Source organism: Erpetoichthys calabaricus, chromosome 15, assembly GCF_900747795.2.
Source record: "Erpetoichthys calabaricus chromosome 15, fErpCal1.3, whole genome shotgun sequence".
NCBI lineage: Eukaryota > Metazoa > Chordata > Cladistia > Polypteriformes > Polypteridae > Erpetoichthys > Erpetoichthys calabaricus.
In genome coordinates this window covers 18195273-18220576 of record NC_041408.2, presented here as the reverse complement: position 1 = coordinate 18220576, position 25304 = coordinate 18195273, and the positions used below count along the sequence as shown (strand labels likewise).

The window sequence follows — 25304 nt, the reverse complement described above, 5'->3', positions numbered from 1 at the left end:
GATTTATTGTCTTCACCTGTGGGGCACGTCTTCCCCGTGTCCCACAGGCATAGCACAGTCCCACAAAGCACAAAACAACAACAAAAGGCACACTACTCTCTTCACCACCACCCGGCAAGCGTTGTCCTCCTCCTCCCGACTCTGGCTCCCGGAGTGGTGGCTGCTGGCTCCTTATATAGCCCACTGGAAGTGCTTCAGGTGATAATTATCCTAATTCAGGCTGCACTTCTGGGTGTGGCTGCTTTCCAGCCCACATGGGCTCATTAAGCCATGCAACTCCCCCTGGCCGTGGCCACAGAGTCCAACAAGGCTGAGCTCCGAAGTCCCATGCCTGTGGCCCTGATGCAACCCAGGGGGGCTGCCAGCAAGCGTCCCGGGGGAAGTAGTGTGTAGCCCACGGCAATTCCCCCGGACCAAGTCTCGAAGGGGCGTCCTGACCATCCGTCACAACACTAACAGTCAAAACTTTTAGAACACCTCAGCTTTTCTTTAAATTTAATCAGCTGAAATGCAATGAATGACCTAAAATGGTGAAAAGGTAAACAGTAAACTGCCAGATGTTTCAATTTAAAGCTTAGGTTAGCAAAAACACTGTAAAAAGGTAATTTCAGACTATTACAAATGGGACTTCTTCAGGGAGTCTGTCTTAAAGCAGAGTTGGAGCAGACTGTGTTACTACAACCCCCTGAAGTGCAAGTATTCCAGTGATAATTGCAAGAAAACTGCAATTAACAAATGAAATGACTGTTATTACCCTTAGAATTGTAGGCCTTTCATTTAAAGAAATTACAAAAAATTCAAAGTGTCAGTGAGTATGGTGTTCTACACAGTGCAAAGGCAATTGGAAACTGGAAGAAACTCTGATAGGAAGAGACCTGGCAGACCCAAAGTTACAACCCAGTCAGAAGGCAAGTTTCTGAGGGTCACCAGCTTGCATGACAGGTGCCTCACAGTACAACAGCTTAACAGTGGTGGGGAAAAAAAACAAGTGTCAGTTTCTACTGTGAAGAGGAGACTTTGTGCTGCAAGTTTGACAATGCAAGTGACAGTAAGAAAGCCATTCCTTAATGGACAAAACAAGACCTTGAAATACCGGCTGTGGACTACTGCAGACTGGAAGATAGTCTTATGGAGTGATGAATCAAAATTTGAAATCTTATGTTCATCACACAAGAAGGTGTTTGTACGCCATTGAGTTGGTGAAAGGATGGTCCCTCAGTTTGCGACACCAACTGTCAAACATGGAGGAGGGAGTGTGATGGTCTGGGGTTCTTTTAATGGAGGCAGAGTTGCTGACTTACACAGAGTGACTGGTAGGGCTGCAACTAATGATTATTTTGGTAGTCGACTAATAGTTCAATTGTTTTTTTTTTCTTTTCGATTAATCACGATTATTTCATGCCTGACTATTTTGATGCCTGCGACCTGTGGTTGCATATCCTGTTCTGGGCTCCAGTGCACGTCTTACCTCATCTGCTCACGTCTGTGCACCTGTAAATGTCACCCTGATGTCTCTGCATTAACACAATTAAAATGAATAATAATCAAATTAAAATAACAACCAGTGAAACATATGAATTTGAAAATAATCAGATGTTTTATATTAGTGTGACCATCACAATAAAAAAGAAATATATTAAACAATATAAAATAAAGTGCACATAGTCTTTAAACAAAAAAAGTGCATTTAACTTAACCAAAAATGGCCACTGGTGTGTCTTAACTCTTTTAGGGCGGATGTCGACTTTTGTCGACAGGAGGGGTTGAAGGCTAATGTCGACAAAAGTCGACATCCAGGGATAGGGGGCGACAATCAGCTGTTAATGGCGACAAATCTCACTGTCACGTCACAGGCATTCCCTCTGTGCTTGGAGGAATGCTAGACTCATTGACTCGGCAACTAAACCTTGCGTGTGCGTGAGTTGCGAAATGTAAACAAAGGCAAGATGGCACCGTCAAGAGACGGCAGCATCACGGCTCCCGGATGCTTGCGTTTCAGATGCTCATGCATCGCGGTGGTGCTGCCATGAAAAGAAAGCTCCACTTTGCATAATCTGCATTCAACTTTTTTTTTCCTTTTCGGTGAAGTGCTCCCTCACTTTAGAAAGTTTGTGTCAATTTTTTTCCATCTTCTTCCCCCTCCTCTATCCGACTCGCCATTGCAACCACGTTCGTTCCCTCTACATTCTTCTTCTCCTCAGACGTTCTTTCTTCGTTGGTAGGACTGTGTGCAGTCTTGACAAACAATAACAAACGATACTGCCCCCAGGCGTTCATGTAGTGCATTGCAGTTACAAAAACCAATGTGGTTCTTTGTGACTGGAGCCTCTATTGAAGGTTCTATTTATGACACGTCGACAATAAAAAAAAATCCGCGTCAACGATTTTTTGTAGTCGACTAATCGTTGCAGCCCTAGTGACTGGCGTTCTGAATTAAAAGGGTTACAGAGCTTGGCTGTTTTATCAGCAAAAGGAAGCTACTTTGATGAATCGAAAATTTGAATAAAATTTTGTACACATAAATGATTCCTTGACTTATTTTTTAAGTGCCAATGTTTATTTCTTCTGTCCCTTGATTTCATGAAACAGTAAGACATTAAACTGTGTGCATTTCCATAAAAACACTTTTGGCCAGTAGTGCATACACCATGTATAGTTGAATCAGTACCTTGGGGAGGTTACACCAAGCTGTATGCCAACAAAAAAAAGAAAAATAGCAATACTAATTTTATTTTTAAATACAGGTAGTCCCCAGGTTACGGACGCCCGACCTACAACTTATGAACGAGGCCGCCTCATTAACTGCCGCTCTGTCATCTTTGGCCGGAGGACGCTGCAAGTAGTGGCTGGGAGGGGTGCAATTTCGCTGCTCGTGTAGTGTAGTGTCCCTAGGGCAGGTCCCGGCGGCAAGCGAGTGGTGACCCGTGGTCCATAGTCACTGGGGCCACAGCTATCGCTTGTGTGCAGGACGGAGGCTTAATGGGGCGGTTCGCTGTCCGCCCACTACGCTACCGCAGCTATTGCTCCTCACTGGACGCAGGCTGGATGGACCGGTGTAGGGCGTTTCACTGCCCGCCCACTACATACGGCTCCCCCCGAATCGTTTTCGGTGGGCAGCTGGTAATGCTGCAAGCAGTGACCCGGTTGTGGCTGAACTAAGGCCATTGAGGGTGAACAGGGCGGCAGGGGGTAGCATTGTAGTGTGCTTCGGGTGGCTGCCTGTTGAATGGGGGCGGTGGTGGGCGATTCACTACACGCATTTGGCCGCACCGTGTTCGTTCTCAGTGGGCGGACGCACGCTGCAGGCTGCATACTGTAGTGGAGGTGACTGTGTGGTGAGTGGGTGGTGAACCGCCCCTCGCTACTCCCATTCATTCTCAATAGCAAGCCTGCTTGTACTATTACGTACATAGCAGGAAGTCGTCTCTCGTCAGTACACCAGACGTGCTGACGAGGGATGCCTGCCTGCTGTGATAGCTGTACAGGGCTGTGCAGAAGAGCTCATCAAAACCTGTTGTCATCACCCTTCAACAATGTCTCTGAAACACAAATCTGATGAAAGTGCTGATGATACAGTAAAGAAGAGAAAAACCATCACCATTGAAAATAAAGTAGAAATAATAAAAAGGCCATCATTCAATGGCAGAGCACTTGGTTACAGTCCGTCAACAATAGCATTTATTAAAATAATGCACCTGTTCCGACTTACATACAAATTCAACTTAAGTACAAACCTACAGACCCTATCTTGTACGTATCCCGTGGACTGCCTGTAATTGCTTTATAATGATAGTCAACGTTTTTCCCATTTTAAGGTGTAAAATATAGTTCCCTGTCTAAGTCTGTGTCTTTTGTGGTGTTGTTTTATTCTTCATTGTTGCCAGGGGTGTTAATAATTCTTGAGGCTACACGTAAAGCATTTTTCAAAGGGTGCCCATAATCCTGTAGTCCAGTGTAGATTACGGTTACGATGATCATCCATTTCTCTCCTGAGACTCCTTTCTCTCTGAGCACTTTGAAAAGTCGCTGTCTGTGATTTCTTTGTTTTGTAGAGATGAAGTGATGGCACAGTTAGGACCGCTACCTCGTCATTAAGAGTGTAGTTTCGATGCCTAGCCTCGTTGTAGTCTGTGCTATGTTCATTCTCTTTTTTTTTTTTTTCTTCCTGAGTATGTTGATTTCTCCCCAGATTCTAAAGATGTGCATTTTAGATTAATTAATTCCCCTTTATTGGCACAGTATGAGTGAATCTGGGTGTGTGCCTTGCAACAAAAAAGCCTTTAAATCTTGGCTCCTGCCTTTATATGATGTTACACGGGCAGTACCCTTCAACCCTGGAATGGAAAAAGAGAGGCTCTGAAAAGAAATGGTTAGAGTGGATATTATACTAGACTCTGCCTTGATTTAATGCACTCCTAAAGTCCTAAAAATCTTCTTCAAAGTTAAAAAAGCAACAGTGGTGCAGCAGCATTTGGCTCTAAAGTGGTTGTATGTTCTATTAAAATAATGGTTTCTGGTTTTGTTGGAATGATAAACTTGCTTGCATTTTAGAATTTACCTTTTTGATATATGGAAGATGCAGGTCAGTGTCCTAGATTCTAGACTTTGTAGACTTAATCTGAAGAAAAATGAGCTACTGTACTCGTTTCAAAAACATTTTGGCCAAAAAGGTGAGCTGTGGGTCAATAGGATAGACAGTTTTCAGAGCACAGGAAACCAGAGTAATCAATCAGCTGGGAACGGCTTGCTACAGAAATAGTTTTTCTCAAGCTGTACTTGACTGACCGATATCCGTCGATGCAGACTACATTTGCTAAGACCATTTCTGTGTTTTTGAGACTACTTGACTAGCGTTCTGTCTTTCGAATTGCGTATAACAATGCTTTCTTTCTCCCTTTGCTACTGAACTGTCCCATGATGATTAAATTTCATATACTGCTTTGGCTAGACCTTTTTAATGCTTAATTTAAATATGCGTTATATCTAGATTTTACCTCTAGACAGTACTATCGATGAGTGGGTGGCTCAGTGGAAATGCTTTTTGATCACTGCTGTATTTAATTTGGCTTATGTTTATTTTTTCCCTTCAACATTCCCTTTATCTCCACCTCCCTTCTGTAAGTAGGATTTTAAATTTAGTATTGTCATTTAATATGTTTTTTACAAAATACTTGGCACCTTCTGTAGTCTGGCTTTCTTCAGCTGTGCCTCCTGTTTTAGTCATCTCTTTTATTGGCTTGTGTTTATGGAATTTAGTGCATTTGCCATTCTCTTCCTCACCTGTAGAATAATGTGAAAGAAGTACATTCTGAATTTACTCATTTTTTTTAATCCATGTCACTTTTTTTTATTTATGTATTTATTTATTTCACAACATGAAATGTATATTTTTTCTAAGTCTGGTCACATTTTACAGACAACACTGCTCCTTAATGCCCCTGGGTTTCCTGTAGGAAATTCGCGGTCATGAACCATTGTTTTGAGTTCTGTCAGTCATTCATATGCTGCCTGTCAGTCCTCCTGAATCGAAATCTGTTGCTCTGCAAGCCAGAATGGCCCTGTTTAACCTATTTCTGCAGCAGTATAACAGCTTTCTGCCAAGGAGGAATTAGAAAGTGGAAATTGTATTGTCTTGTTGAACCTGTGAATGATGTTTTGGGGACATTTTATTTAGCGCTGTCTCACCCATTTGTAAACAGAAATTTCGATTCTTTACATAATCAGTTATGTTTATACTAGTCATTTAGCCCGTTACAATGAACAGTAGTGCATGAACATTAGTAGGAACAGTCTATATTAAATGGCAAGGGACTTTGACCTCATTCTTTTTGTTGGTCGTATTTTTCTTTCTTTCAGCCTTTCTTTTGTTGATGTTTACTTGCTGAGCTGACCGTTCTTCATGGGCTGCCGCCGCATATTGTGTGTCTTTAATTTTCTGTGACAGTAATACTGTCTTGTACGGCTCTATTCAATAAGGGCGCGCACAAAAAGGCGAGCTTCAAAAGGGCGACCTCAATTGAGCGCAGAGAATAAAGGCGTTCATGGATAATTTAGTTCAAATGGCTCTGGAATATGTGAAGAGCAACAAAGGTGCAGATCTTTATTTACGCGCGCCTTTATTCGCTGCGCCCAATTGAGGTCGCCCTTTTGAGGCTCGCCTTTTTGTGCGCACCCTTATTGAAGGATACCGTCTTGTACGTCCGCTGGCTTGTACGTCCGTAATATACCTTTAATTTTCTCTGACGGTAATACAGGCGTGCGCGTCGGTAATATGCCTTTAATTTCCTCTCACAGTAATACTGATTTGTATTTCCATAAAATGCCTCTAACTTTCTCTGACAGTAATATCGAGCATCGCACCGTGCCCCGCGCATGCGCACTTCATCAGAAGACACCCACACACGGACACCTGGACGCACATAGGGATTTTATATATATAGATAGATGCGTTTTATCTTTTTTTGACATCTATTAGATGGAAAAAAATGTAGATATTCATGGTGTCAATGTTGTGATGGTGATATAATATTTCACCATTTGCAACTGTGTATATCACATTATTGCTTTTAATAGCTCTGTGAATTACAGGGAGAAGGATTCACATTGAAAAAGGTTTTATTTTTACAGTTGTAAGAACTAAGATCGTGATTTTATTGAGATTCATCTCTTCCTGTGACTAACGTGAAAAATATACCATATGAAGTCTTGACTAGATCAGTAACCTTTATCTGGACTATTTATTCTTAACTTGGTTAACTGGCAGGAGACAAAGGGTACAGATAAGAGGAGAATGCTCCACATGGAGCGAGGTCATCAATGGAGTCCTTCAGGGGCCTCTCCTTGGACCATTACTTTTTCTGATTTATATTAATAATGACATTGACTCTGGTATAGTTAGTAAACTTGTCAAATTCACAGATGACACAAAAACTGGAAAGATGGCAGACACTGAGGAGGCAGCGAAAAGAATTCAAAATGACCTGGACAAGCTTCAGTACTGGGTGAACACCTGGAACATGCAGTTAAATGTAGTGTGGCAAGCGGCTGGGGGTGGCACCCAGCCGGGATGCCCAGAAGGACCAGAGGAGGGATTACGCCTCCTCCAGACCTCGAGGGGGCGACCGCCCTGGTGGCTTTGGGGACCACGGGAACTGAGCTGGGAAGTAAAAGTGAAAATAATACATATGTAACAATTCCCATGAAAATAACAATCTCTTTATATTGTATATCCGGTAAACCAAACCCAGGGGTGGGCGAGCGAAGCAAGCAGGGGATGGAGCCCTCTAGTATATAAATAAAATAAATAAACAGTTGTTGCCTTTATAAGCAAGTGGCTTGCGACCCAGCCGGGATGCCCAGGAGGACCGGAAGAGGGCTTACGCCTGCCTCAGACCACGTGGGGGCGATCACCCTGGTTGCTATTGGGACCATGGGTACAGAGCTTTGAAGCTCAACCCTATAAGGGCCTGTGGTCACCGCCAGGGGGCGCCCCGATGCTTGGAGAGCCCTGGTCCTCAGCACTTCCGCCACACCCGGAAGTGCTGGGGGAAAGATGACCAGGGACACCCAGAGTGCTTCCAGGTGCGCAGCCGGTACTTCCACCACACTGGGGAGTGCCGGCGGAAGATTATCGGGAGGTACCTGGAGCACGTCCGGGTGATTATAAAAGGGGCCACCTCCATCCATTTTGTGGCTTGAGTCGGGAGCGGAGAAGGGAGGAGAGGAAAGGAGACGGCCTGAAGAGAGAGAGGCATTGAGTGAGAGGCCTGAATTTTGGGGGAGTTTTGGGGGTTGTGTGCACCTTTGTAAATAGTATTTGTAAATAAAAGCGTGTGTTTAGTGATTCAAACGATGTCTGCCTGTCTGTGTCCGGGCCGAGCTCAGCAGTAGAAAAGTGCAAAGTGCTACACAAAGGCAAAAGGAACATCGAATAGTAAATACAAGATGGGAGACAGTGGGCTACAGGAACCAACCACTGAAAAGAATTTAGGGGTTTATGTTGACACAACATTTTCATTGACTAGTCAGTGCACGGAAGCAATTAAAAAGGCAATTAAAATGTTCCATTATATCATAAAAACTGTTGCATTTAAATCAAGGGACGTTATGCTCAAACTTTAAAGGTATAATACACTAGTGAGACCACATGTGGAGTATTGTGAGCTGATTTGGTTAGCACACTACAAGAAAGACATAGCAGCATGTGAAGGTGTTCAGAGGAGTACAACCAAGTGCATCCTGGGACTTAAGGACATGTCCTACTTTGACAGACTCAGAGAATTAAACCTGTTTAGTCTCGAGCAGAGGAGACTGCGTGAGGACCTAATCCAAATATTTAAAATCCTTGACGACACTGATAAAGAACATCCAGCAGAACTCTTTCAGCTTAAGGGTGAAACATCTACTCGATGGCATCAGTGGAAATTAAGGGGAAGTGCCAGGAAACACTTCTTTACAAAAAAAAAGAAAAAAGTTGTGGGACACCGGAACAAACTACCAAAACATGGAGCTCAAGCAGAAAACTTGACAACCTTTAAGAAAAATGTGGATGAGATATTGGGACAGTAAACAAACGGGTTGGTTGTACTGAATGGTCTGCTGTCGTTTTTCAAATTTCTTATATCCTTATGGAAGCACGATTGTATAAGGTCCACTGCCACTTAAGGTGGTGTTTGGTCTCATATGTATTGTGTACCACCCAAAAAAGGTTCATTTTTAGTTGGATTTGTAATTTGTATTACTTTGTTACTGGAAAGTGTTGAAGAATAATGGAAACTAACAGTTTAGTTAAGTGCATATGTAATGTATATTTTGGTGATTTACATTTTTCAGCATTGCAAAGGTTTCAGCTGACAGGCTTTGTAGAAAAATGCATAACATGGATTTAATAAAATCTGTAGCTGTCAAAATAATGTAAGCTAAACCACAGTTTGCATATTACAACAATGTAATCTATATTACTCTTCTTGCTAGGTTACTTTTGATAGCATATTCCAAACAATTTTATGTGAGTACACAATCTGCAAAAACTGTCTGTCCACAAATGCATGAAATGTTCAGAAAAAGTCTGTTTCTTCAATTTCCTAATCACAATAGTCTAGGACAAATCTATGGAAAACCAATGCCTATTCCTCTTGGGAAATCCTTTTTATTTAATGAGTAACTTGGTTCACATAAGTTATTTATTTTTTTATTTTAATGACATCATATTAGATTACATTATCATTTTTAATTTGGAAGTTTTTTCTTACATATTTGTATATGAGGTATAAATTGTATAATTTTCATTTTGAGGTTTTTTATGAAAATCTAATATGCTATTGCTGTGTTATGATCAATGTTAAAATGTATTGTTGTACAGCCACTAGCACTCATACTGCAAAATAAATTATGAAAAGGTGGTTATAGCATTAAGCATGTACAGTGTAGCTTCCAAAAGAACAAGTAATATATTTTCAGTGTGAAGAATTTCCCACAGTTTTACAGATTTCTACAGTAGAAAAGTGCTACTTGGAAATTGAAACCTGAAAAACATAGCAGTGGCAGTGACGAGTGTTAGTTTAATTAAATATTCCTCTGGATAATAAGCCTTCCTCAGTTACATTGTACCGTAAAGGCGTTTTTTTTTTAAATTATATAACACTTTCTTAAACCAAAACCTTCAGAATTCTAAGAGATAAATGATGTTTTGCGTTTCACATAAAAATAAATTGCACACTTGAAGCCTGATTACCAAGATTTCTTTAGGCTTACTTAATAAACATTTTATTGAATAAAAACGTAATAATATTAAACCAACATCATTCGAACCACTTTCATACTGAAATTATTTAATTGTTATGGGTTGTGTGTGAGTGAAGTGCTTAAATGCTTGTTGTCGTGTATGTTGGGTGATGGATACCATTTTATATTTATTTATAAAACAGTTAATGGAAACCTTTAAAAATCAGATATACAGCACTGAAATTCCTTACATTCTTATTTAGTAACCAGTCTGTACTGCCAATTGCTTTAAATTTAACTAACTTGCTATGTAAGACTCCGACCCCTTCATTTTTTCCTTAATTAGCAGCTAAACAATAATGAGATACACATGACCAACAAACTGCATCCATCATGCAATAACTGAAATTAAAGAAAGGTGAAGGTCTCAGGATTGTTGATCAATCATCTCTCTCAGCTGGTCATCTGCTTCAGCTTCAGCCATTGTTAACAGGTGTATTAAATCGAGCACATAACTTTGTAATCTCCATTGGTAAACATTGGCAGTAGAATGGGTCAGTGACTTTAAATTTGCCACAGTCCTAGAATTCCTCCTTTAGCACAACTCCATACATAACATTTCTGCTCTGCTAGATCTTTCCCAGTAAACTGTAAGTGCGGTTATTGAGAAGTGGAAGCATCAAGGAGCGAAGACAACTGAACTACAATGTGGCTGACCACACAAACTCACAAAGTGATGAAGCGCATAGTAAGTAAAAAATCTCCAATCCTCTGTTGCATCACTCACAAAAGAATTCCACACTCCTTCTGGAAGCAACATCAGTAGAAGAACGGTGTGTTGAGGGACTTCATGAAATGGGTTTCCATAGCCTAGCAGTTGAACATAAGCCTTAGATGCCAGATGTCAGCTGGAGTGGTGTTAAGCATGCCACCATTGGACTCTGAAGCAGTGCAAATACATTCTCTAGTGTGATGAATCATGCTTCTCTATCTGGCCATCTGGTGGATGAATCTGGATGTGGTAGTTTCCAGGGGAGCACTACCATTTGGACTGGATAGTGCCAACTGTAAAGTTTGGTGGAGGAGGGATAATGGTCTGGGGCTGTTTTTCAGGGTTTAGTCTAGGCCCCTTGTTTCCAGTGAAGGGTACTGTTAATCTTACAACAAAAGAAATTTTAGACACTTGTGCACTTTCCATTTTGGTTTTCCTTTTATAATTTCTGAATAGAGGACATCACAGTTAGATGTAGTAGAACCACCTGAACAAAAATTAAAAAGTTAAGAGCACCACATACACACTGTTGAGCCCAAATCAGGCATGAACCCACACTTCATACTTTTAGAGTTCAGATTTGTCAATGACTGTACAGGACTGTTATAATACTCCATGTTTGTGGGAAGAGTTTGAGGACTGTCCTTTTCTGTTTCAGCTACAGCCCGTGCACTACGCCAGGTCCATAAAGACGTGGTTTGACATGTCTGATGTCTGAGGGACTCAAGTGGTCTGCACAGAGCCTTGAGCTCACAGAGTGCTGACTGCATTCACTGCACTGTCATCCTCTGATGGTGTATTGCTCCCAAATACACTATGATTCCTGAATGGTCCTTCCCCTCTCCATACCTTTCTAATGTTTCTATATATAATGTACTTCTAGACAGACATACATGAATTCTCTTATTTTCCAGCTTCTGTGAAATGCTCTGCAAAATCTGTATTACACAGTACACATGCATAGACATTATAAAGTTGTCCGAACAAGAGCCCGTGTCGGCTTATGAAGCTTTGTCTTAGTAATAGTATCAGGAGGGGAGAGTAGAAAACCAGGTGACATAATGTGCAGGTGCTGGTCATAAAATTAGAATATCATGACAAAGTTGATTTATTTCAGTAATTCCATTCAAAAAGTGAAACTTGGATATTAGATTCATTACACACAGACTGATGTATTTCAAATGTTTGATGATTATAACTGACAACTAATGAAAGTCCCAAATTTAGTATCTCGGAAAATTAGAATATTGTGAAAAGGTTCAACATTGAAGACACCTGGTGCCACACTCTAATCAGCTAATTAACTCAAAACACATTAAATGGTCTCTCAGTCTAGTTCTGTAGGCTACACAATCATGGGGAAGACTGCTGACTTGACAGTTGTCCAAAAGACGACCTTTGACACCTTGCACAAGGAGGGCAAGACACAAAAGGTCATTGCTAAAGAGGCTGGCTGTTCACAGAGCTCTGTGTCCAAGCACATTAATAGAGAGGTGAAGGGAAGGACAAGATGTGGTAGAAAAAAGTGTACAAGCAATAGGGATAACCGCACCCTGGCCGTTTGTAAGGCGTAAGGAATGTGTCTCTGATGCTGGTGTGAGCAACACTGACAGGGTAGACTTGACTTGTAACACAAAGGAACTAAGAAAGGACAGAGCAGGCTCTTTTATCTTAGGGGACTGTGTTTGTTTAATATAAGTAGTGACCTCCATCACATCTTTTGCAACTCTGTGATAATCAGTGCAGTTTTCTGTGCTGTGGTGTGCTGGGCTGGTAACATCTCTTTAAAAGAAGCCCATCGAATTAATAAGCTTATTAAAATGTTAAGCTCTGTTATGGGACTCACTTTTGGCCCCCTGGAGGAAGCAGCAAAGGAGAAAATGAAAACAAAACTGAGGCCATTATGAACAACTAGCCGACGCCCGCTGTAGCATACAGCGGTGTAAGAATAGGAACAGAAAACGGTGAGGAAAGGAATTCAGAAATCAAGAAGAAATAAATACTTCTTGAAAGACGCAGTTGTGAATAGATGTTGCCAGTTGTTGATAGTACTCCTGACTTGTTGTGATAACTCGACTTGCGTTGGAAAGAACAACAGGAAGAACATCTCCAAATCTGTCCCAATGTGATGCAACGATATCTACTGCCCTATGTCGTAGTGAGAGTGCATTGCCTTTGTCAACCGTTTGTGTCAAGAAATAACCCACTGATAGGAACAGGCAGTTTCCAGATCCCGGAATAGAAATGACGTTATACAAAAACCCATCGACAGAGAAGATACTGTCGTTCATTTTATAACAAAGGCTTAGGAAACAACCGTCGCAGTATAACGAAAATACGAAGGAGTGAAACCAATAGCAAGGAGCAAAACCAATGCCAATGGTCGACAGAGTACCTTTCTGTAGCAGGCTACGGAAAAGACTCCCAGGTGCACACATGGCTGAAGTGAAAGGTCACGCAGTCAGGCTAGATATAAGCCGGTGACATGACACCAATGGGGTCATGATAGAGGAGCGGGGAATGCGGTAGTCCGAAAGATGAATAGGAATCGAGAAAAGCAGCACAGGGGTGTATGGGAGGCCTCAGGTAGCGTGGAGAAGGGTTTGGAAGAGCAGGAATAGGAATTGAGAAATGCCGTGTCGGCTGCGTGGCAAGCAGGACAAACCAGAAGAGAAATACAATATATATAAGAGATGCTGCACATCCTGTCTTTGACAGACTAACACTGAGTACTGTCAGCCTACAAACTAGTCCGCAAAAGTGTGTGTGATGTTATTGGGGCTACCTTTATACCACTAATGCCTCACTATGACTAATTGCCATTTCGTTGTGGTATGTGTTCTGACAATATTGTGCCTGCGTGAGTTTATTTATTGAGAAATCTTCTGTGTAAAAAAAAAAAAAAAAAAAATTTCCTTGTGGAGACAAAAACATTTTTACATATTTGGTTCTCTGTGTGGTTCTAGAACCTAGCTACTGAACGCAGTCCATGGAGGGACACACTTCCTGCAGATTTTATTCCATCCAATTTGGACTCCTGCCTTAATTAACTATGCTGTTATTTGCAAGTTACAGATTTATTGAAATTCCCAACATTGTCAGTGCACTTTTCAAAAGGGATTTAACAAGAATGCATGGGTAACATGTAATGATCTCTTGTGTTAAAGATTTTACTGTTTTATTTCTTTTAAAACCTGCTAGTTATTTAACTGGTAGCCACTTCTGTCATTTTCCCCTGCACCTACTCTTTGCTAGATAACGCCGTTTGAATACAATTAGTTACTTCAATGTGTAATTAACTTTCACCTGTGCCTGAAATGAAACATGTACCTGCCTGTTCCTTCAATTTTGTGGGAATAAAAATTTTAATGATATTTTCATCCTCGCAAACATCGCAGAAGTTTCTTAAAACATCTCAGCCAGCAATTTTAGCTGGAGAGCTTAACATTAGATTGTAACTTGGCATCTAGCACTTCTTTGAAGAATGTTTTGTATAACAAATAATCTCTGCAGTTGGCCATAGATCTTCACTACCAACAACTACCAGTAATAATATCACATGAACTGGTGCAGTTTTCACATCACTTGAGTTAGTAGTTGGTATCTTTTTTTCAATTTCCACAGGCCTGTTTGGGTTTGGATTTTAACTGCATGATATTGTAGAATGCCATCACAAAGCATGCATTGTATGTACTTCATTATTACATGTAATTGCATTCTCTCATTACTATTGTTTTTAATATGACACATCGTTGTTTCTATTTGATCTCTTAGGTGAATTTAACAAAAATTAAAGTGCTCCACCATTCAAATCAGTTAAGTTGTCAAGCACACCTGAGTGTTACACTCTGTGATCTAAGTACTGACATTGTCTGCTACTCTCAACAGTGTGTTGTGGTTTATGGAATTATGGCAAGCGCACTGTTACTAAGAGACTCAAATTACAATATTAAAAAATTCTCTGCTTATTGCAGGATTTGTCTGATGTAATCATATTAACTCTTCTGCAGGCAATGTCTAATAAAACAGTACATTCAATGTAATATGAATCGAGCCATTGATGCATTACCAGTAGGTATCTACTGTGTGCTTGCGCCTCATGTGATGCAGTAGTTATAGAGAGGAATTTTTTTAGCAATAAGAAAATCCCAGTAAGCTTTAATAGTTATGAAGGCTGTGAGGCGTTCACCTAGAATACACTTTATGTAATTTTCTTCTGTTGTCCATTCTGTCAATTCCATTGTGAATTTCCCCTTGGGATTAATAAAGTATCTATCTATCTATCTATCTATCTATCTATCTATCTATCTATCTATCTATCTATCTATCTATCTATCTATCTATCTATCTATCTATCATATAGTGCCTTACGTCTATCTGTCTGTCTGTCTGTCTATTTATTATATAGTGCCTTACATCTATCTATCTATCTATCTATCTATCTATCTATCTATCTATCTATCTATCTATCATATAGTGCCTTATGTCTGTCTGTCTATCTGTCTATTTATTATATAGTGCCTTACATCTATCTATCTATCTATCTATCTATCTATCTATCTATCTATCTATCTATCTATCTATCTATCTATCTATCTATCTACATGCATACATACATACATACTCCTGAGGAGGTGATCATCATTTATATGGGCTCCTAAAGACTTTGGTGAAGGGCTGACGTCTCTGTTCGTTGTATTGTTTTTCATTGTCAGCCTTGCAAAGCACCACAAATCTGAACATGAAGCATTTTTTTTTGCTAATGTAATGTTGTTTATAATTGTGATTTTCTTTATTTGTGCATGTGTCTTGGAATAATTGTGTTGCTCTGGATTAAAAAAGTAGTCCTATCCATCTGTACATTTTCCAACCTACTTATCCAATGTAGTTTTGCCAAGGACTAGAACCATCCATCCATCCATCCATTATCCATCCCGCTATATGCTAACTACAGGGTCACGGGGGTCTGCTGGAGCCAATTCCAGCCAACACAGGGCGCAAGGCAGGAACAAATCCCGGGCAGAGCGCCAACCCACCGCAGGGCACACACACACCCACACACGCTAGGGACAATTTAGGATCACCAATCCACCTAACCTGCATGTCTTTGGACTGTGGGAGGAAACCGGAGCGCCCGGAGGAAACCCACGCAGACACGGGGAGAACATGCAAACTCCATGCAGGGAGGACCCGGGAAGCGAACCCAGGTCTCCGTACTGCGAGGCAGCAGCGCTACCATTGCGCCATTTTATCATGATAACATATGTCTTGCTTAATTTTTTTGATCCTTGATAAAAATCTCTGATCTCAGTTATTAACAGGGAGAGCATGAAAAGTCTCATCTCTCATTTAAGAGGGTGGAAATTAGTGAAACTACACACAACTTACTTGTGATCCGAGTGTGTTTAGTGTCACAATTTACTGAATAACGTTATCTGTGTCTTTGTTTTTGATTCTATAAAATAGTTCTTTTAGAGTTCTAAGACCTAAATCCTGTTAATATCTTTAAAAGCTTTTGTAATATATTCTCTTCTTTATATATGACTGATAGATATGAGAATATCAGATCCTTTTTACTAGAACAAAATGAACAACACATCCTCCCAAAAGTAAATATTTTGATATCCTAACTTGCCCTTTTCATATATACAATTTTGATAGCTATTTTTGGAAAGGTGGTATTAAAGAGACATTTTTTATGAATAGTGGTTAATTCAGTATGAGGTAATATACATGCATACTAAAACAGTATGTATGTAATGCACATGAGAATGCACAGTTTTGCTCATTTATTGTAGCAGCAGAAAAAAAGATCTTTCTCACTTTTAAAGCTTTTATGCCTTATAAAACCCTGGGTAATCCATATCATGTCCTAACAGCTGTTTGTGCTTTTTTAAATGCCCGGACTTATTGTTTACTGACTGATATGGTTAAAAACTGAATCAAAATCACAAGAATACTAAAATGAAAAGAGTGCCCCAGTGGACAACAAGGTTAGCGTAACATTTTTTACTGTGCAAGTAGTAACTGTATATTTCATGATTAGGCATCGCAAAACTGTGGTTTCTGAATTTGTTCATATTTATTATAGGAAAACTGTTTTGAAACTGTTCAAACACAAGCATTATACCTTTAAACAGATTTGGTGCACTGATCAGATTGTTTTTTTTTTAATCTATTGAGGTTTTCCAAGTGTCTGTTAAATTGCTAATCACGTGGATTTGTGGTGTAGCTGGCAAATAGAGCATGCAGCCTGTCTCTGCTTAAAAAGCTCAACTCCTGTAATCACTGCCTGTCTAATATCTGACTGTTTAGAATACTTTCATCTGAGGTAGTTTTCTGATGTTCAACAGTCTTACACAAACTGTACTTCTGTTTAAAGATCTTCTGTTATCCTCTTCTCTGCTTTTTACTATGCACCAAAGTCATCCTGACTTCTCGAACAATTTCTTAAGAGGGATCCAGGTGACAATGTATTAACACAATTATAAATTGCTAAAATATAGTCCATTAAAAGAAATTTGTATCGGGTAAAACAGGTTATTCAAGGAGTGGCAGCATATAGATTCATTAATTATTGATGAAGCACTCTACCAAGTTTTTAATAGACACAGGCATATGAAATGTATTTCACTTTCATTTTCTAATTCTGTTTGCAGTATCAATTGCACGACGAGTTCAAGACCCTTTAGCTGAGCTGGTGAAAATTGACCCAAAGCACATTGGAATTGGTACCTACCAGGTAAGATTGACTTGGGTGGGATTTTAAGTTGATGGTAATTAGATGCCTGGGGAACCTCTATTCATCAGAATATCAAAAATGTCAAGGGTGAGCCAGTTGCTGCTAACCCTCTTGTAATATCTCTAACTTTGTTACTTCCTCTTACTGTACTGTCATTGCAGTTAATTACTAATATGTACTGCTTCTTATACAAATTTAATTTTTCCCTGAAAATGTTGCTGTTACTATCTAAAGCTTCTTCTTAGGACTTATTTTTTATCTTGTAATATACTCTCTACAAGTATTGCACTATAGTTGAGACTGAGCTGATTACCACTTCAGTATACAAATGTCACCCTTATATTGGCTGATATGTCAGGGTTTGCTTCCACATTAATTATGGCAAATTTTATGACCACATTTTCAAAGAACAATTTTTGATGTCAAAAATATAGATAGATAGATAGATAGATAGATAGATAGATAGATAGATAGATAGATAGATAGATAGATAGATAGATAGATAGATAGATAGATAGATAGATAACTTTATTAATCCCAAGGGGAAATTCACATACTCTAGCAGCAACATATTGATAAAAAACAATATTAAATTAAAGAGTGATAACAATGCAGGTATACAGACTGACAATAACTTTATATAATGTTAACGTTTACCCCCGCCGGTGGAACTGAAGAGTCGCATAGTGTGGGGGAGGAACGATCTCCTCAATCTGTCAGTGGAGCAGGACGGTGACAGCAGTCTGTCGCTGAAGCTGCTCCTCTGTCTGGAGATGATCCTGTTTAGTGGATGCAGTGGATTCTCCATAATTGATAGGAGCCTGCTGAGCGCCCGTCGCTCTGCCACAGATGTCAAACTGTTCAGCTCCATGCCAACAATAGAGCCTGCCTTCCTCACCAATTTGTCCAGGTGTGAGGCGTCCTTCTTTATGCTGCCTCCCCAGCACACCACCGCGTAGAAGAGGGCGCTCGCCACAACCGTCTGATAGAACATCTGCAGCATCTTATTGCAGATGTTGAAGGATGCCAGCCTTCTAAGGAAGTGTAGTCAGCTCTGTCCTCTCTTGCACAGAGCATCAGTATTGGCAGTCCAGTCCAGTTTCTCAGGTATTTATAGGTCTGCACCCTCTGCACACAGTCACCTCTGATGATCACAGGGTCCATGAGGGGTCTGGGCCTCCTAAAATCCACCACCAGCTCCTTGGTTTTGCTGATGTTCAGTTGTAGGTGGTTTGAGTCGCACCATTTAACAAAGTCATAGATTAGGTCCCTATACTCCTCCTCCTGCCCACTCCTGATGCAGCCCACGATAGCAGTGTCATCAGCAAACTTTTGCATGTGGCAGGACTCCGAGTTGTATTGGAAGTCCGATGTATATAGGCTGAACAGGACCGGAGAAAGTACAGTCCCCTGCAGCGCTCCTGTGTTGCTGACCACAATGTCAGACCTGCAGTTCCAGAGACGCACATACTGAGGTCTGTTTGTAAGAGAATCCACGATCCATGCCACCAGGTATGAATCTACTCCCATCTCTGTCAGCTTGTCCCTAAGGAGCAGAGATTGGTTGGTGTTGAATAGAACAATTTTTGATGTCAAAAATATACTTAATGGTAACAATTTATAACCATATCACAAATATCTTGTCACAAGTCAGCCCAGAAAATATTTAGCTTTTACTTTGGACACAGATGTTGGTCACATCTGCTTAAATGATTTTGCGCGTGTTGTTTGCGTTGTTGTATTGATTTATTTGTAAAACAATTTTTTTTGATGAATACACGTGTAATTAACTGATATTGAATATGTTTTTGTTTTTTCTCCATATTTCATACATCATATGGAGGAAGCATTATTTTAATGAAAATGTTGACTTTGGGTCAATGCATGTTTTGTGTTGTACTTTTTCATTTGAAGACCTGATTTGGTTTTGTTTGAATTCCGAGTATTAAGCCTTGAGCTTTTAATGTTCAAAGTTATTAAAGTTGATACTAACAGCCAAACCACTGGTCTAAATTCCACAATATTTGGCATATGTATAAAGAACCCCCATGACCTTGTAGTTAGGATATAGCGGGTTGGATAATGGATGGATGGATAAAGAATTTTGAAAGAAATTTTTTGCTAATTTTAACGTTCAATCAAGGATGAGCTTTGCACTTTTAAATTTCAGGTTTTCAGACACAACAGTCACACCAGCTAATCTCAAAAAACATTGACTACATTTTATGCCTTAATTACCAAGATATCTATTTGTTTGTGATAGGTACTTATTTTTTTAAACAAAACCAAATTTCTGTTTTGAGTTTTGAACTTGGCCTCTTCAGTTTATGAGCTAAGGATGTTGGCCATAAGAGCAAAACTGGTACTGTATGTGATGGGCTTTGCTAGTTTCTGCTTTTCTTTTCTAAATTATACCATCTTAAATTAAACCAACCATAAGTAAAGGAAGTAATTCAAATTAATGTAGTTACAGGTCATTTGATTCTTTAATTGTTCAAATTTAGCCCAAAAAATTTAAATTTAAATCTTTCATTTTTTTTGTCACGGTGTATATAAATATGAAATATTTCTTTAATAGATTTGCCTTTAAAATTGACTAACTTGCACCTTACATGTATTTTGCTAACTGTGTAATGTACTCGTCGTAAATGTGAATATACTGTAGTCATATGCTAGCCATCATTTGTTTCTGTTTTTGACATTTATCTCTTTGTTAATTCAAAGAAATATAAGCTATATTAGAAAGCCTGAAGCGACTTTGAAATGAGAGAAGGCAGCTGTGGAAGGTGTGAAGGTTATTAAAAACGCAGTATAGTTCAGAAAAGTGAAAAGTCTAAAAGTAAATGACAAATGGTTTCTAACTTTACGAGAATCTTAATGGTAATTTTAGCTACACTAGGCTTACAAATATGTACAGCACTCTGAGCCTGGAACTCTGAGCCTGAGCCTGTGCACTTATACCAAAAAAAAAAAAAAGTTATGCACACTTTGGTATTGATAAAACAACCTAATAAATATTTATTTTGAAGAATTTAACACACAGATGTATTGTAAGTTTATATGATTATTATCTATTTAACAATAACTAAAGTCAAGCTAAAAACTGTATTTTAATTTGTAAAACAATAACTACCTGAATATCACTGCCCCAGAAACATGATTATAGTAATAAATTGAGTTTTAACTTTTCAAAAAACTTAGATACTACAGAACAGATTGTTATGAACATTTTACACTTAAACTGAATTGAAAGATTAGTATTTGTGACAAATTATTATCCATCCATTATCCAACCCGCTATATCCTAACTACAGGGTCACGGGGGTCTGCTGGAGCCAATCCCAGCCAACACAGGGCACAAGGCAGGAAACAAACCCTGGACAGGGTGCCAACCCACCACAGGGCACACACACACCCACACACCAAGCACACACTAGGGACAATTTAGGATCGCCAATCCACCTAACCTGCATGTCTGGACTGTGGGAGGAAACCCACGCAGACACGGGGAGAACATGCCTCACAGGTGGCGCAGTGGTAGTGCTGCTGCTTTGCAGTAAGGAGACTGTGGAAGATTGTGGGTTCGCTTCCCGGTTCCTCCCTGTGTGGATAGCGCTTTGAGTACTGAGAAAAGCGCTATATAAATGTAATGAATTATTATTATTATTATTATTATTATTATTATGCAGACTCCACGCAGGGAGGACCTGGGAAGTGAGCCTGGGTCTCCTAACTGTGAGGCAGCAGTGCTGCCCACTGCGCCACCCCATTAATTAACTAACACTAAACATTAACACTAAAAATGTAAAGCAACTAAAAATAACAGAGTTCAGTCAAGATGTGCAGGTTTTATTTCTTATCCGTCTTAAAGGTAAACCTAATCTATGACATAATAGCAATGATACAACCTGCAATGGCAGTTTTTGTTTTTTCAAAGTAGAGAGCACTATGTACTCCATTTCACCCGTTAAAGAACACTTTTAACCAGAAGTGCAGCTCTGTGTCCTTAACAGGATATGTGTTTTGATTTAACTTAGCCTGTAGTACTCTGTTATTTGAGCTTTACTACTCAACAACAGCATAGCTCCCGTGGCTGGTTGTGATTTCTCCTACACAATGGCATTTTAGTCATCTCTTTGTTCAGGAAGAGGTGCATGCAGCATGTTGAAGATTAACATTAAGAGCTATTCAAGGAAAACTGCATTAAATGGGTAAAAACGATTTTTATTCCTTCTTTCATATTGTGCTGAGCTGCTGAGTAACGGTTTAGTGCAGTTCACCTAGTATCTGCTGAACCCCTAGCCATATAAGCAAGTTTTTTTGTGTTTTTGTTTTCTTTTTACTGAGCATTTTAAGTTAACTACTGTGTTTCCTATTATAACACAAAAGTGAAGCCTGATAGAAACACACAGATTTGAAAAGCTACTATGAAGGCAAGAAGTGCCAATGTGTTAATATTAACTAAGAGTCAAGCACCAGGACTTGTGTAGTTAGCTAAGTCACAATCAAAGGACTGAATAAAGTTTTTTTGTTTTTTTTCCTTAAAGCTTTTAATTTCTTTTATTCTTTGCTGATGTACTGAAACTTTTCCCTATTTGTAATTTGCGTAGATATAAAGTAACAACACTAACGGCAGTACGCTTCCCCTATCTAGAAATGATTTAATGTGACAAAGCAGTTTTTTTGCTAAGTGCTTTTTTAACTGTCAGAGAGTTGCATATGAGTCTCCACAGATTAATAAAAGATGAATCATGTAAGGTAAGATCTGACAAAACGCAAATACAGTTGGAAGTGGTGATAATGTTTTATTTAATTATAAAATTTCAGGATTTTTAGCTGGCGTAAGAGAAAAAAACATAACTGAATTATAGAAAAGCAATGCATGCCAGGATCTCCATTGTTTGAGGATTCTAAATACAATTTGCTACATGAGTATTTTTAGCAACTGTAGCAAATAATAATCTGAAATTAATAAAAAAAAAATACTGTAAATTGCTTGAAAAATTATTGTACTGTATCACTGTTACAAACAGTTAAACATAAATGACTTCCAGGGGACAAATATGATAATTTTTACAGTAATATTAGTGTTCCATGAAGTAGAATAATAGAGTGAAATGAAATCCAGTTGCATTGCCATTCTCGGTGTGCCATTTCCCACCTGCCACACCAGACTTTGTTTTATTTGCAAATTTAGCACTTGTGTAAACCAAAAGGCATCACAGATGTCCAAAATAATTTGGAATCCATAGCAGACCTCCCTGTCAAATACTAATGATCTTGTTAGGCTGTAAAAACAATAACATGGGAATGCTTGTGTGTTGGTCACACCAGTGTGCCTTTGTCAGTTGATGGTTGAGCAAGATGTCATCTTGCTGTGCCTCTCAGGATTCATTTCCTGCAGCCTAGAAGGGATACGGTTACTGATAGGTCAGATGCAGGTTTAGAGGTAGCCTTTAGGGTTAAGTTCCTGTCTTCTATAGCGGAAAACAGCAGGCAGGAAGTTCCAGATGTTACCTCAAAATCTATTCCCATTGTTCCCTCAATATTAGTCCCTGTGAGGCTGGGAACACACCCAGGTGTAACAATATGGTCTCCTGTTTTACTGTAAATGTATCACAGAGACACTTCTGATTGCCCCTGAAGTCAGTATTTTTTTAATTTTGTTTTTAATATCACATTACAGGGATAGTAAATTAGACATGTAGAGCATTCAGTTAATTAGTTAATAATTGTTTAATAATTGTTTGCATTTATATAGCACTTTTCTCACTACTCAAAGCGCTCAGCAATTGCAGGTTAAGGGCCTTGCTGAAGGGCCCAACAGAGCAGAATCCCTTTTGGCATTTACGGGATTCGAACCGGCAACCTTCCGATTGCCAGTGCAGATCCCTAACCTCAGAGCCACCCCTCCGCCACTTAATTACCGTATATAGCACTATCATGTTGAGGGTTACGTTTTTCAAAGCATTTAATAGTGTGTCCATGCACGATTAAATGTAATATGCTCCCAGTCATGTAACAATGTATATCAGAAAAAGCCAGTAGGATTAAAAAAATAATAATAATGATATCTCTCTATTATAAAAAAAAAAAATTTGGTGGAAGGGAGACCAGGGAGACGAGACGAGACGTGATCTTCTCGGAAGACACTTAAAAGACCCGCGAGATGAAAGAAGTTGGCCACGGAGCGTCTCATGGGGACCTTAAACATGAGACTTGGTGCCAAGAGATTGCAATTTGACGTCCTGCGAGACAAGGCAGTGAGACAACATTTAAAACAAGTTCACAGTCATCTAACCTAACAGTTGTTGGAACGCTTTTGGCAGACACACTTATAGATAGATATTTTATTCATCCATCCATCCATCCATCCATCCTCTTCCGCTTATCCGAGGTCGGGTCGCAGCTTGAGCAGAGATGCCCAGACTTCCCTCTCTCCAGCCACTTCTTCTAGCTCTTCCAGGAGAATCCCAAGGCGTTCCCAGGCCAGCTGAGAGACATAGTCCCTCCAGCGTGTCCTGGGTCTTCCCCGGGGCCTCCTCCCGGTTGGACGTGCCCAGAACACCTCACCAGGGAGGCGTCCAGGAGGCATCCTGATCAGATGCCCGAGCCACCTCATCTGACTCCTCTCGATGCGGAGGAGCAGCGGCTCTACTCTGAGCTACTCCCGGATGACTGAGCTTCTCACCCTATCTTTAAGGGAGAGCCCAGACACCCTGCGGAGGAAACTCATTTCAGCCGCTTGTATTCACGATCTCGTTCTTTCGGTCACTACCCATAGCTCATGACCATAGGTGAGGGTAGGAACATAGGTCAACTGGTAAATTGAGAGCTTTGGCTTACGGCTCAGCTCCTTTTTCACCATGACAGACCGATGCAGAGCCCGCATCACTGCGGACGCCGCACCGATTTTATTTTATTTTATTTTATTAATCCCCAAGTGGAAATTCACATACTCCAGCAGCAGCATACTGATAAAAAAAAAAAAGACAATATTAAATTGAAGAGTGATAAAAATGAAAGTATAATGTGCTCTCAGCTCTTAAAACAACGACAAGCAACAAGCAGAACACGCATCCCGCCAGCAGCAGCAAGCCAACAGATGATCCGAACACTTCTCCTTAGCGTGCGTTCAGCAGCTCCCCACTTCACAACGCGAGCAGCGTTATACGTCCTGAGAGAAAAAGATTTAACCACACATGGGGCCGGAAATAAAGGACAAGTTTTGTTTTTACTAAAGTTTTAAAGTAAAAGTGAAAATAATACACATGTAACAATTCCCATGAAAATAACAATCTCTTTAAATTGTATATCCGGTAAACCAAACCCGGGGGTGGGCGAGCGAAACAAGCAGGGGGCCGAGCCCCCTAGTATATAAATAAATAAATAAACAGTCGTTGCCTTTATAAGCAAGCTACAACACCTCTCAAACATTTTTGAATCAACAGGCCTCATTGACTTGCTTTAGGAAGGGTTGACTCTTTGTATTCGTCTTTTTTGAGCATTTTGTCCAGATTCCTCCCCCTGCACACTTTGGTCAAGTTTTCTTCTAATTATTCAATTGACCCTGTCAGGATTCATTAGTTACCACTTCCCTCAAGTTTATCGGGAAAGGGAACAAGAAAACCTTATTAATTTATTTGTTAGCATAAATAGTTTTAGAACACATTTGTTCTTTTTTTAATTTTTTGTGATAGGGAGACAGATTTGTTTCTGTGGTGGGCAAATTTAAGTCAAGTTATAAAACAGCAGAAATAGAGGAAGAAATCATGCTCCTATATTAGCTATACTTTATTTTAATTCTGTTTTTTTTTTTTTTTTCATATTATGGCTTTTTTGCAGCAGCGTTTGTGTAATTTTAATTAAGAAAATGTTTGGAGTGAAAGAATCCAGCTGCAAGGTAGACATCATTCTGTGTAGAGGCTTTTACTGAGTACTCGGCAGTGATTGGCCTTCTTCAGAGCACAGGACGCCTGGGCCTCTCCTGTCCTGCAGACAACACTGTGTGAGTAGCAGCATTGCTCCCACCCCCCTCCATTTTACCAATACAGGGGCTAATTTTCA

General features: G+C 39.8%; 1 protein-coding gene across 2 annotated transcripts in view; it reads left to right on the top strand.

Annotated features, from left to right (window-relative positions):
* Positions 1 to 25304, top strand: part of srbd1 (S1 RNA binding domain 1) — a 427205-nt gene that overhangs the window by 262778 nt on the left and 139123 nt on the right. For both annotated transcript variants that reach the window (XM_051919628.1, XM_028820290.2), the window contains exon 16: positions 17155 to 17237. In XM_051919628.1, the coding sequence (XP_051775588.1) occupies positions 17155 to 17237 (83 nt within the window). The remainder of the gene's footprint in view (positions 1 to 17154; positions 17238 to 25304) is intronic.